Genomic DNA, 13,516 nt, shown 5'->3' on the forward strand with positions numbered 1-13,516 from the left:
GAAAATTTTGTGCAAGTTTCAGGTCTCATGATTAAGGTCAAAGGTCATTTAGGGTCAATGAACTTTGGCCGAATCGGGGGTATCTGTTGAATTACCATCATAACTTTGAAAGTTTATTGGTCTAGTTCATTAAACTTGGACGTTAGAGTAATCAAGTATCACTGAACATCCTGTGGGCGTTTCAGGTCACATGACCAAGGTCAAAGGTCAATGAACTTTGGCCGAATTGGGTGTATCTGTTGAATTACCATCATAACTTTGAAAGTTTATGGATCTGATTCATGAAACTTGTACATAAGAGTAATCAAGTATCACTGAACATCCTGTTCGAGTTTCAGGTCACATGATCAAGGTCAAAGGTCATGTAAGGTCAATGAACTTTGGCCATGTTGGGGTTTTTTGTTGAATAACCATCATATCTCTGTAAGTTTATTGGTCTAGTTCATAAAAAGTGGACATAAGAGTAACCATGTATCACTGAACATCTTGTGCGAGTTAGAGTAGTATTCAAAGTCAACACTGCTGCTATATTGAACCGCGTGATGCAGGTGAGACGGCCAGAGGCATTCCACTTGTTTTTGTTATACATTTGTTTTATTTTGTTGTGCTTATTGTTTTACAAATATGTATCATTAATTAAATCTGTCAGTAAAGACATTACATCATTAACAGATGACATGTTACTAGTATATCTTAATTGTCATCAAAACATTTCTTTCTCTTGTATATTTTAACCAAAAATGATAATTAACTATTATCAATCATTTCTTCATAAAATTCACCTTTTTCGCATGAATAGGTGTATGTTCCAATGAATCAAGTTATGAAATTGTATGGTGCTAAATTTATGAACACAGGTTATTTATACTTACAGAAAGATTCCTTGTAAATATTAATTTGTAAATATCAATTATGTAAAAATGTACATGCACGATAACAGCAGCTTATAATGTGTATACGATTGTTCATATTGAATGTTTGCCTTATTGAATAACATGTTTTTCACTGCCCTAAAAAAAGTAACAATTGTGACACATTAAGTCTCCAAATAGTGCATATTTACATGAAAATTACTGCTCAAAGGGATTTGAGTTGCAGATCATAGCTCAAACTCAGGCCGTTGAACATTCATATAAACATGAATTATTATTGTTTTCTATATGTAGATGATAGTTCCTGTTCTTTTTAAATTTGGTTATTCCTTATCTCACTAATATCTCATAACTCATGAAAATTAGATTTTCATCTTTTAGGGGGTGGGGAGGGGAATCTTGAGATTTTTTATTGTAATGACAGTACCTTTTAAATTTATTTGATATAAACATGTACATGTTAATGAGCTACTCGATGTGCTTCTTCAATTTATGAGGATCTTTTGTTCTATGATTAACTTGTTATGATTGTACATTCTGTTATGATTATACATTCATACACAGTGGCGTACCGTGGGTCACGGCATTGGGGGGGCACCAGCAAAAATTTTGAGTCGCTCAGTGAGCGCGCAAAGCGCGCTCAATTACCAGGTATAGGCCTATTGACCTTATATAGAGACATTTTAAGGACTGTGCCATTAAACGGATATGTAATGTATCTCACTGATCAAATGATGTGAAAATTTTTGAAATTCATACCTAAAAAGGGTCAAAATAAGCTATTAAATAAAAATAAAAAAATACGTATCTGTCTCGCTAAACAAACAATGCGAGCGCGAAGCGCGAGCTGAAATTTTTGTATTTATTGACCCCAAACAGAGACAGTTTAAGGACTATTTTTAGAAATCAAATAAGAGAATACATATCTCACCATACTCATCTAATTTGAGTGCCAAGCGCTTGCTGATTTTGTTAGAAAACATGAAACACCTTTTGTAGTCATTGTAATCATGATTAAAATACGCATCTCACTAATCAAATATTGCGAGCGCGAAGCGCGAGCTAAAAAATTAGGAAATTCAGACCTGAAGAGAAGCATTTTAAGGCTTGTTTGTAGGAATTTACGGAGACCTTACGTATTTCACGTACAAATTGATGCGAGCGCGAAGCGCGAGCTGAAAATTTTGTATACATTGACCCCAAACTGACATTTTAAGGACTATTTTTTTGAATCCATTAAGAGTATACATATCTCACCATAGTCATCCAATGCGAGTGCCAAGCGATTGCTGATTTTGTTAGAATCACATTCAAACACATGAAGAGCTTTTTATAGTCATAGTAATCATGATTATCATCCGCATCTCAGTAGCGCAAAATGCGAGCTGAAAATATAGGAAATTCAGATCTGAAGAGGGGCATTCTAAGGCTTGTTTGTAGGAATCTACTATGACCATACGTATTTTACTAATCAAATGATGCGAGCGCGAAGCGCGAGCTGAAAATTTTTGATATTTACATTAGAAAAAGAGACATTTTAAGGACCGATTTCAGGAATTCATGAAGAGCAGACATTATCTCATCAATCCACTAATTCGAACGTAAGCACGAACACGATTTTTTTTATATGCAGACCTTAAAATGGGGCTATCACTTTAAGTAGTCATGAAAAGAAGCATATGTCACTACATAAAACAATAATAACTCGAAGTGCGATGATATATATTTGGTGCATATTGACTTGAAAACAGGACGTTTGGTACAACATGATTGTACAGGTATATCTCGTTAAACAGACAATGCTATAGTACCAGGAATAATGAACAAATAGGCCCTGAGCACATTATGTTTCATAAATTTATGAAAAAAAATAATTCTTATGTAATATAACACAACATAAACATTATAATGTACAATAAATTCTTCTTTCCCACTACGTTTCTTTCTTCTCCCTCTTTTTCTCCCTTTTCTCCCGTTTTTTTTTTTTTTTTTTTTTGGCCAGCCGATTGGGGGGCACGTGCCCCCCCATGCCCCCCCGTAGTTACGCCACTGTTCATACCTATATTGCACTTTTATGTAATATCATGTGATGACATTCAATAATTGAATAAAAAATGATCATGACCACAAGAATATCAGATTATATATATTCTGTGTATTTTTTGTTGACTTATCTTGTGTTGAATTACTTGTTTTAAGTTATATCTAAATTCTGAGCTTATTTGGATAATGCTTTATTTTGGGAATTGATCTGATTACCAAATACCTTATAGATTGATAATAACCCATTTATTTTCCATGATTCATATAAGTAAAAGAAGCAAAATTTGAAATTACTATTATTCATTTACTATATCAAACTGAACATATTAATTCTCTCATTGATTTAAAAAAAATAGAAAAAAAGGACAGAAAGAGAAAAAGAAAGAAACAAGAAAGGGAAAGAAAAGAAAAAAAAGGAAGGGAAAAAGAAAGAAAGAAAAGAGGAAAGAAAGAAAAAAAAAGAGAAAGGAAAGAAATAGAGAATGAATGAATGAAATAAAGAAAGAAAAGAAAAAAGACAGAAAGAATGAAAGAAAGCAAAAAAGAAAGATAACAAAAGAAAAAAGGAAGGAAGAAAGAAAGAAAAAAAAATAACAACAAAAGAAAGAAAAGGGAGGGGCATAGGAAGCAAACCAAAAACGACATGAAATAAATATAGATAACTAGATCAGTAGGAGTAGCACTATGATATTTGTCACCCCTCCCTCCCACTTCATTCACTAAAGACTAGTATTCCAATAAAGCTAAATCGGGACTTCAGTACTTTATTGCATGGGAGCAGATCAGGGAAAAGGTTTAAAGGGTTTAGGGGTCTTTTTACTTATAGACTAGAGATGGGATAGGGGAAGTACGGATATACAAGACAAATCTGAAAATTTGAAGCCCCAAGTTGAGAAAGTTTCTGAGTTGATCAAATTTGTAAAGGGTATTTCCCTCTCACATTGATATTGGTCTGGGTTGTGTTTTTTTCAAGCAACATCGAGTGTTTGATTAGGGGCATGTTTTGTTGACACTCATTTGCAGTTTTAAATTTAATGTAAATCCACGTGGCAATATGACTGTGATAAGGGTATATCATATTTGATGAATAAAATAATCTTGTAATTTTGTAATGGTTCTGGGAACATGTGGTCATGCATATGGACAGAGGATGGGAAGGAATGTTGAGTTCTCTTCCCTTGTGGTCCCAGCCCACTTACGCCTCTCATCCTTATCAATTATACACTCTTTAACTTCAAAACTCCAACCTCAAAGAACCAATATATCCCCGGGTATATCCCCTTTCGTCTAAGACCAAAATCGTTTTTTAATGGTGAAAAGCGCCATCCATTGGAACGGCGTATACTATAGTTACATTAGACACTGATAGGGCCGGGGAGAGCGGCCTGCCCCCCTATCCTCTTTTCTTAGAAAAAAGTGCCCCCACTTTTATCTTGGATCCGCACCCGCCCACCCCGTTGTACGAACCTCAGCAGCAAAGTGCTGCTTTATTTTCGGTATTGATATCACGGTCAGACTCTACTCTCTTTCTGGAGCTCTCTCTATTCAAACTACGCCATCTATTTTGGCGAGACTTGTAACATTCCAGACGTGATGAACCGATGACGCGTCGTAGAATGTAAGCCCACTCCTCGATCGCAGTATTAGTTTCAACCAGAGCGAATGCAGTACATATGCTCCGTGGTAACTATTATTCCGATTGGTAATATACGGACAATCTCAACAAATCTCAACAAAATCGGTGAGTAATTTTACATAATTTTACAATATCTTCAGTTTGTACACATATGTTAAGACAAGGAGTAACATAAACTATAGGGAGACAATAAATGCGACGGGGGTCGGGTATTCCCCGTCGTCACCTTTCACCCAATGAACAATAACCTTTGAGATTATTATTGACGTAATGTCTGGAGAGGTATACCTAGATGTAGCGAGTAGGAGGGGGTAGGGGCGGTAAAATGTACCCTTTCCTGTGGTCCAAATCCCTATCATTTTAATTAACGAGGAGAGTACATAGTTTTAAAATTATCATTATACAAGCGTTGGGTTTTATGTGTCTGGAAAGTGTGATATCAATGGGAAAAGTCGAGTTTTAAAAGATGTAGTTACCCCCTTTATAGACTATAACAGGTCCATGATTACTGCACCAAGGAGAAATGGATTTTACTTGGAGGTTGTAGACAGAAACATTTCTGCGTGGCTATTTACTTACTTGTCATTTATTAATACTATGGAAATATCAGTTTTTAATTAAGCGACTGGAAGCATGTCGCTACGATCATTCATCAAATATAATCCAACAAAATCGTCTTCATTTTGTTTGTAAGCAGGAAGCAATCGGAAGTATGTTAACCTAGATTTAAGAATGACGAAATTGTATTTTTCACGTTATTTTACAATATTTAGCCAGATTTCCGAATACAATGTTGCATCATAATATGATTGATGTCTATATTTGTTTTAAATTTAAATAAAATGAGAAATATTCACAATCTCCTGTTGTCAACACAAACCACTTCTCATTTTTTTCTATGAAATTGGCAGCATCACACGTCACCATCAAACGGGCCATCAAAGGCCACTGACAGTGCCCAAAATATTTTCCTATACTATTCGGTGCTTCTTTATAAATGGGAAGCTGTTAGCGTAATTCATTTGTTACTAAAAAGTTATGAGGACGAACGAAAGTATATTGTGCACCAGATGAAAAGAAGTGTCCTTTCACATGGATAAAATTAGTACACGTCTGGTTTCATTGAGCGCAATATTCTAGTAGACGGCCTAACTTTTTATTTCCAAGAGTGACGTTTTGATTGAAAAGTGTATGTTATGTTCCAAAACATCCACTTTTCCAGTAAGGACTCGTCTCTTATGTGTAGGGTCTGAAGCATTGGGACATTGTTAATTTGATATCACTCTGGTCAGGTGTAACCAGCCAATATACAAATATACAGGACACAGATAAAGACATTTGCATGCAGAGTTCCTTCATCAGCCGATTGTAAGAGCGGAAACGACTCTGTCAACTCCATTATTCATTCACTCTATCCACAAGGGTTTCAGGAAGGAAACGCTGTTTGTTGAGGGGGGGGGGCGATTGAATGTACGAATGCTATTTTATTTTTTTGTGACAAACTTGTTCTCTACATAAAATAACATTATCCACCTTAATTTAAGATAAACGTGTTCGGTTTAAGATTTGAGAAGAAATTGTACACTCATCCAATATTGTCTCTTGGTAACTGGTTATTTTGACGAACTCATGATTCGGGGTCCATTTGTTAAATGTACTTTTTTTAGGAAGAGATATAACAAGACCTGTGTGCTGGTATTTCATGACCTGAAGCCATTGCCCTTCCTGTATTAACCAGTCAACCTGTGTGTCTAATTGACCGTTGTGTAATTTACCTTCCTTTTGAACGGCCCCAATACTACTACACATTTATTTGTACAATTATTGCCGGGCCATGTAGCTCAGTTGAAAAGTTTTAAATGACATGCACACCGCAAGACATGAAAAGTTCACAACCTGGGCATATACCACTCCTACCAGTAGGTCCATGCTCTTGCCAATTTGCTTTGAATGCATAGATGTTATACAGGTTCTCTCTCTAAACTGCGAGTCATTCAACAAAATGAGATTGTAAAATACACATAATATATACTCAGATTTGTGTTTATAACTTCCCCCTCCAGAACAAGAGAATATCTTGAGTCTAAGATGTCTGACTCAACTGTCAATGAAGCTGTAAAACAGACCGTAGAGGGCGTGACGGAACCTCAAGCATCAGGAGAACCAGCCATTGACATGGATCCTAAAGATAATGACTGGGTGGCTGTCGATGCAAAGGATGCAATACCTGAAGATAGTACATCATCAGAAAACATTGGGGTAGGTGAAGGAGCAGATACAGCAAACACTCAAGCAACGGGAGAGGAAGAAGAGAAAGCAGATGGAGGTCCAGTGGAAAAAGAAGTAGAGAAGGTGGATGAAGGAACAATAAACGATAAGGGTGAAAATACAAAAGAACAATTAGAAACAACAGATGAGAATGGAGTTCTTGTCGAGCAAGAGAGAATGATAATGGAAGAACAGAAGCAAAGAGGAGAGCAGAAAGGATTGGAAGAAATGCAAAAGGATGAAGAACGCAAGAGACAGGAGGAAGAAAGAAAAAGGGAAGAGGAAGTGAAAAGAGCAGAAGAAGAAAGACAAATGGAGGAGGAAAGGAAGAGAGTTGAAGAAGAAATGCAGAGAGAGGAGGAAAGGAAAGAAGAAGAACGAAAAAGAGAAGAGGAATTAAAAGCAGAAGAGGAAGAAAGAAAGAGAGCGGAAGAGGAAAGGCAGAGAGAGGAGGAAAAGAGAAGGGAGGAAGAAGAAAGAAAAAGAGAGGAAGAAGAAAGAAAAAGAGAGGAAGAAGAAAGAAAAAGAGTGGAGGAATTGAAGAAAGCAGAAGAGGAAAGACAAAAAGAGGAAGAAAGAAGGAGAGCGGAAGAGGAAAGGCAGAGAGAGGAGGAAAGGAAGAGGGAGGAAGAAGAAAGAAAAAGAGTGGAGGAATTGAAGAAAGCAGAAGAGGAAAGACAAAAAGAGGAAGAAAGAAGGAGAGCGGAAGAGGAAAGGCAGAGAGAGGAGGAAAGGAAGAGGGAGGAAGAAGAAAGAAAAAGAGTGGAGGATTTGAAGAAAGCAGAAGAGGAAAAACAAAAAGAGGAAGAAAGGAAGAGAGCGGAAGAGGAAAGGCAGAGAGAGGAGGAAAGGAAAAGAGAGGAAGAAGAAAGAAAAAGAGAGGAAGAAATGAAAAGAGAGGAAGAAGAAAGAAAAAGATTGGAGGATTTGAAGAAAGCAGAAGAGGAAGAAAGGAAGAGAGCGGAAGAGGAAAGAAAAGCAGAGAGAGGAGGAAAAGAGAAGGGAGGAAGAAGAAAGAAGGAGAGCGGAAGAGGAAAGGCCGAGAGATGAAGAAATAAAAATGGAGGAAGAAGAAAGGAAAAGAGATGAGGAAGAAAGAAAAAGAGTGGATGATTTGATGAAAGCAGAAGAAGAAAGACAAGAGGAGGAGAGGAAAAGAGTAGAGGAAGAAAAGCAGAGGGAGGAGGAAAGGAAAATCGAGGAAGAAAGAAAAGGCGTTGAACAACTGCAAATGAAAGGTAGCGTTGAAACGGACAAAACAGAAGCCATATCGAAAGATGTTGAAATTCCTGAAGGTACAGAGCTTACAAGACGTAAGGTAGCTACCGCAGAATCCCAGGGTAAAACTGAACCCCCAACTTCCCAAAGTACAAGCAAAGATTCAGCACCATCATCAGGTGGATCCGTTAACATGGTTATTGCAATAGTTGCGATTTTGGTCATAATGTTAGTAATTAGTTTCTTTAGGTCTCCTACAACACAACCGAAAGTGGAAACACCTGAGGAACCAGTTTCACCTGGCTGTGGGTTTAGAAAGCGATCGGAACGAGGCGAGGTTCTTTCTAAGAGGATGGAATCTCTTGCTAAAAAGTACCCATCAATAGATCAGAGATCACTGGACACGATAGCTGGAGCGTCGTTGGCTCACGTCCATGGTAAAGAGGAGCTGGTGAGACCTGTGGTCTTACTGCTTGTAAGCCAACCAGGACAAACCAAAGCCAATGATGTTGCAGAGGAAGTAGCGCGCATATATGCCGATGTGTACCAAAATAAAAAGCGTAAAGACATCGTCAGGATTGAAGGTGATCACTTCCAAGACATTACCGACGACCAGGCGAAGAAAGACATAGACGCGAGAATAAAAACTGGATTGGATGAATGTGCTCGTGTGGTAATCATCAAGGACCTTGATGAACTTCCATCCTGTTCGACCATTCTATTCCATGGATATTGTGATAACGATAGCGCCCCGTACAAGGATGCTGTCTTCATCTTTACCTTGACACTCGATGATCCCATCCCGGAAGACGCCGATAAATTGGACACTGAAAAGATGATTGAGAAAGAACTTGGGGAACACTGGATAGCGTGTCCCGAAGAGTTTCCAGAAGACAAAATTGCATCGATGAACAGTCGGGTCGCGAACAACATTGTAATGCTTAAGTAGTTATCTTAATTATTATTGACCTTGTTCATGCTGTCAGTTCATTGAAAATAACGTATTAGATTTGGTCTGGCTGGGGTTGATTCTTTCGGTGTGACTCAAGCATAATTATGACCGGTAATGGGAGAATGAAACGCTGTAAAATAAAAAAATTAAAAAACTTGTTTTTGATCTACATATTCAGGATTTCTTATAATTGTAGACGTAATCTCTTTCGTGAAATGTAATTTCTTATTCAACATGAATGATCAATTTGATATACTTGATTATATAGGAGGCAGTGCATGTACTGCGTAAGTGAAAAGGTAATGATAACATTATTATGATTGACAGTGATGATCACGTTGGTTAATAATATTATAAGAGTTAAAGATCACCATTATCAATGTTTAACACCGAGGTTGAATGTGAGAAAGGAGAAAGATGGCGTTGGTGTGGAAGATTGTTCATGTTGTTGCCGTTGTTCTCTGTTTTATTCGAAATATGGTTATCAATACAAATCATTTTCAATTATATACAACCACAATATTAAAGATTGTCGCTGGTGTAAGCTTTTCAACAAAATAATGACATATTTTCAATTAGAGTTTTGTTGCCATAGAATGCCATAGAAACTATCATCTTTTAATGATTATTCATGTTAAAAAAGTGATATTTCCTCATTCTATTCTAGAACTATATTTTATCTTTTCATCAAAAAGAACATGACTTACATTTATGACTGCTATATAAGCTACATTAAAAAGTTCGTTATTACTTCGATTTATATTATGAAGTAAGTATGTAACTGATATATCCATTAGCCATAATACTTTACCAACAATTGAGTGACTTTAATGAGATGCATTGGAGAGATTGTGATGATGGTGATGTGTATGTGCGATGGAGATGGCATTTATGATAGTAAAATAGATAATATTGATAAAAAAACAATGTTACACATGATGTAGTGAATATCATATTCAATTCATAAATAGATACGAATCGTTCTTAATTTTTATTTGCAATACTTTTAACTTTGATTTTCATATCTTACTGTATTATTGATTCAATAGCTTATTTTTTCGTTGTTGCTATGTAAAAGAATGTAGATGAAAATACTTATGCCGTTGCAAAAGCTAGCAATTACACAGACTAGACTTCTTCAATGTATTTTTTCGTTCACTGCTCTAAATAGTCACTAAAGAATATCAAGCTATTACGGTTACCACATAAGAACAATGATTTATCAATGATTTATGTATTTCGCATTCATAATCTCGTTCGATACTGAAAGTACAAAGGGTATACGCCAAATATTTCAAGGGGCTGTATTAAAAAGAGAAATTATATTTAATTACAATGGAATGTAGCTTGTTGTACAAGGTTTGCCATAGACAAAGCTCACTTTGTAAAAATAATTGTATGTTATATCCAGGACCCAAATCATGCAGTTATCATTCTATAGCTTGTATTAGTCTTTATTTTCAAATGTGATAACAATGCGTATCTAAGCAAAGAGTGGAAATTCAAACTTTCGAAACTATTTGTCAATATTGGTTGGCCTAAACAGCTCATTTACAGCTTATACCATGTTGTTCCGCATTCAATGATATACCGTTCACGTTAACCAAATGCAAGGCGAATCCGACTAATTGGCGGCATTATCAGATTATGAAAGTTAATTGTATGCACATGTCAGAATATGAAGACACCCATTATATTCATCCTGTTCATAGTTACAATGGTTACAATGCTGGTCTGATTGATGTAGTAATAAAAATAACATGACTTGCTTTCATTACTATATGCGTATACTGGTGATATCATTCGTCATGTCATCTATATAGACATGCCTCAGTCACATCAACGACACCGACTCCAGACCGATCAAAGCTATTACTATAATTCGAATGGCATATCGGTCGGTTTGGAGTCGCGTTCGTTATTGTGACTGCGGCATAAGCAATGCATGATGGTGTACTGTGAATGCGAAGGTGTTGATTCTGGTCCCTCTAAAGAAAACAGCCATCAATTATTGAAAGGGAAATGATAGTGATGATAGGTGCAGGGGAGGTGCCACATGAGGGGGGGGGCAGGGGCGACGCCCCCTTTGGTTTTTTAAGTAGTGAAGAAAAATGTGAGAGGGGAAGGAAGAAATAGAGTATAAAGGAGAGAGGTCTGTGTCATTTAACTATTAAACTCCACTCATCATGGAGGAGAAAAATATGACGTCATCTTTGATCTTGCCCTTTATCATGTTTATCAAAATGTCCTAACACAGCCCTTGGATTGGGCTGTGTGTGGGGTGTGAGACAGAGGGTGACTGGAGAATGGTCCACTGCAAAAACTCCGGTGTTGATTTAACACCAGCCCGGAATCTACACCAGAGAAGTGGTAATTAACACCGGTTTCGTTTTAGTCTAACACCAGAAAGGTGTTTATACAACACCAAACTAGTATTAAAACAGCATCGACTCGATTCCAAACTGGTGTTGTTTCAATACTTCTCTGGTGTGGACATAATATAGATTCCGGGCTGGTGTTAAATCAACACCGGAGTTTTTGCAGTGTATGGAGATTGAGGAGTCAAAAGATGGATAGAGAAAGAGAGCGGGAGAGATAATGAAATGGGATAAAAACATTGGCAAAGTAGACAGGCAGGCCTGGAAAAAAAGATAAAGAAAGAAAAAGTGAAAGAAAGTGAGGCAAGAGGAAAAGAAATAAAGAGTATAATAAAGAAAAAAAATATGTAAAACAGGAGAAAGAATCAATTGAGATCAGGATGGTGGTGTAAAATGACTCGGGGACAAAATAATGACAATTAGACTCTATAGCGTCAATATATCATCAAAGGGGGAGGACGTTTTCTTTACCAATTCTTTACTTTTTAGCCTACATAAGCCTATAATGCTCAACACGACTGCAAACACTTCAAGAAATAACAAAGCAATCTTCCCGTTCTGCATAGATTTAGGGATATTCCTTTTCAAAAATGTAACAAGGCCCGAAAGTATGCATTTCAAATGTGTATTTGAAGAATTCACTATTCTTAGATATTGAAAAAAAAATAAGAAGTTATCAATATTTGGATGAATCAAAATTACATTTATAAAGAATAAATGAAATAAAGAAGAAAAAAAGTATGATCAGAGATGAAAAAAAAATAATGCACTCTAAAATAATTGTGACAGCATGTTGCAAATAATTATCAGACTCAAAGATTGACTGGATTTTATTGAATCATTTCGAAAGTCAAAATGAGAATGAATAATATTTTTTTAGAATAAATTCATAATCACATCATCATGGCATCAAAAGAGATAAGAATTATAAGAAAACAGTTTATTGCTATTCATAAAAGATAGACTTGGGATGGACAGGGTGAGGTCCAGAGATCCGAAGTAATAGTCAATAGTTAATACTGGAAATCAAATGAAACCAGACAGGGAATGGAACCACTGACATTCGTCGATGTGGAGTATTTTACTTAATTTAAACCTGACCAGACTGAATGTATTTGATTTTGAAAACGCATACAAAATATTACCAGGGATAAAGGCAGGGAATAACAATACTTCCATGAGATATTCTGCAAACGGAACGGTGAGATCAGGGATGGTAAAATGACTCATTATTGGAAAATAATACATGTTTGTGAACAAATGATCGGGGACGATGTGCAAATATTTACAGACATAAAAAGCAATATGACAATAGACATATCGCAACGAACACCTCCGACGAAATTTAACCTAAATTCCTCAACGTTTTCAGATAATAATCAATACTTCAAAGCTGTCCATAAACTGCATATTTTGCTTCAATACATCAAACATGACGTCAGAAATGAGTATTCTCACAGCAACAATATACAATACTACCAGAAAGTTGATAACATATATACGGTCGAGTAAGAATTAATCATTTTTTTCAGTTTGCATAATTATCTCAATTAACGTATATGGGCAATTCCATAAATATGTACCTCCGACCCCCTAGTATGTGGGTCCTTCATGAATTTTTATGTCTCTGATTTCTTTTTTTTTTTGACAGTCTGTAATGTTCTCTAATTGACCATGACTTGGTCAATTTATGAAGTGAAGTAAGACTTGAAAAACATGGGGGTCGTACGAACAAAGAGGTTGAAATTTAAATGGAGTTGCCCATAATTGACAACTCTAAGAAATTATCAATTTAGATGAATTCAGTATTTACACGTTTGGAGCAATACTTTCACCTTTTGAAAGCTGTGACCAGTGTGACATGAGGGGTTGGATAATGAGTAAGGTTATAACACATAAAATTACATCTTTTGAAATGCAGAGTTACAGAAGAATGATGAAATATCTTAGAAACGAATGCATGCCAAGAAAGAAATATTGCACATGACAGGGCCCAAACACGCTAGGTAATCATTAAAAGGGAAAAGCGAAATACTTTGGGCATGTTAAAGTCACTAAATACTTATATGTTGGGGGTAAAGGGCAGAGGGAAGGAAATCAGACATTGAGAAAGGAATCCAATAGATTGTCGGATATGGCAGCTCGCATA

The 13,516-nt window shown here is 36.3% G+C and overlaps 1 protein-coding gene across 1 annotated transcript; it reads left to right on the forward strand.

The window, feature by feature from the left end:
• The first annotated feature begins 4,461 nt into the window (after positions 1 to 4,461).
• On the forward strand, positions 4,462 to 9,020 carry LOC121429095 (golgin subfamily A member 6-like protein 22). Its single transcript, XM_041625997.1, is given in 3 exon segments — positions 4,462 to 4,656; positions 6,615 to 7,803; positions 7,805 to 9,020. Coding segments are annotated over 2 exon segments (2,346 nt in total). The 5' UTR covers positions 4,462 to 4,656; positions 6,615 to 6,639; the 3' UTR covers positions 8,987 to 9,020.
• The last annotated feature ends 4,496 nt before the right edge of the window (positions 9,021 to 13,516 follow it).

This window comes from Lytechinus variegatus, chromosome 15, assembly GCF_018143015.1.
Source record: "Lytechinus variegatus isolate NC3 chromosome 15, Lvar_3.0, whole genome shotgun sequence".
Lineage (NCBI taxonomy): Eukaryota > Metazoa > Echinodermata > Echinoidea > Temnopleuroida > Toxopneustidae > Lytechinus > Lytechinus variegatus.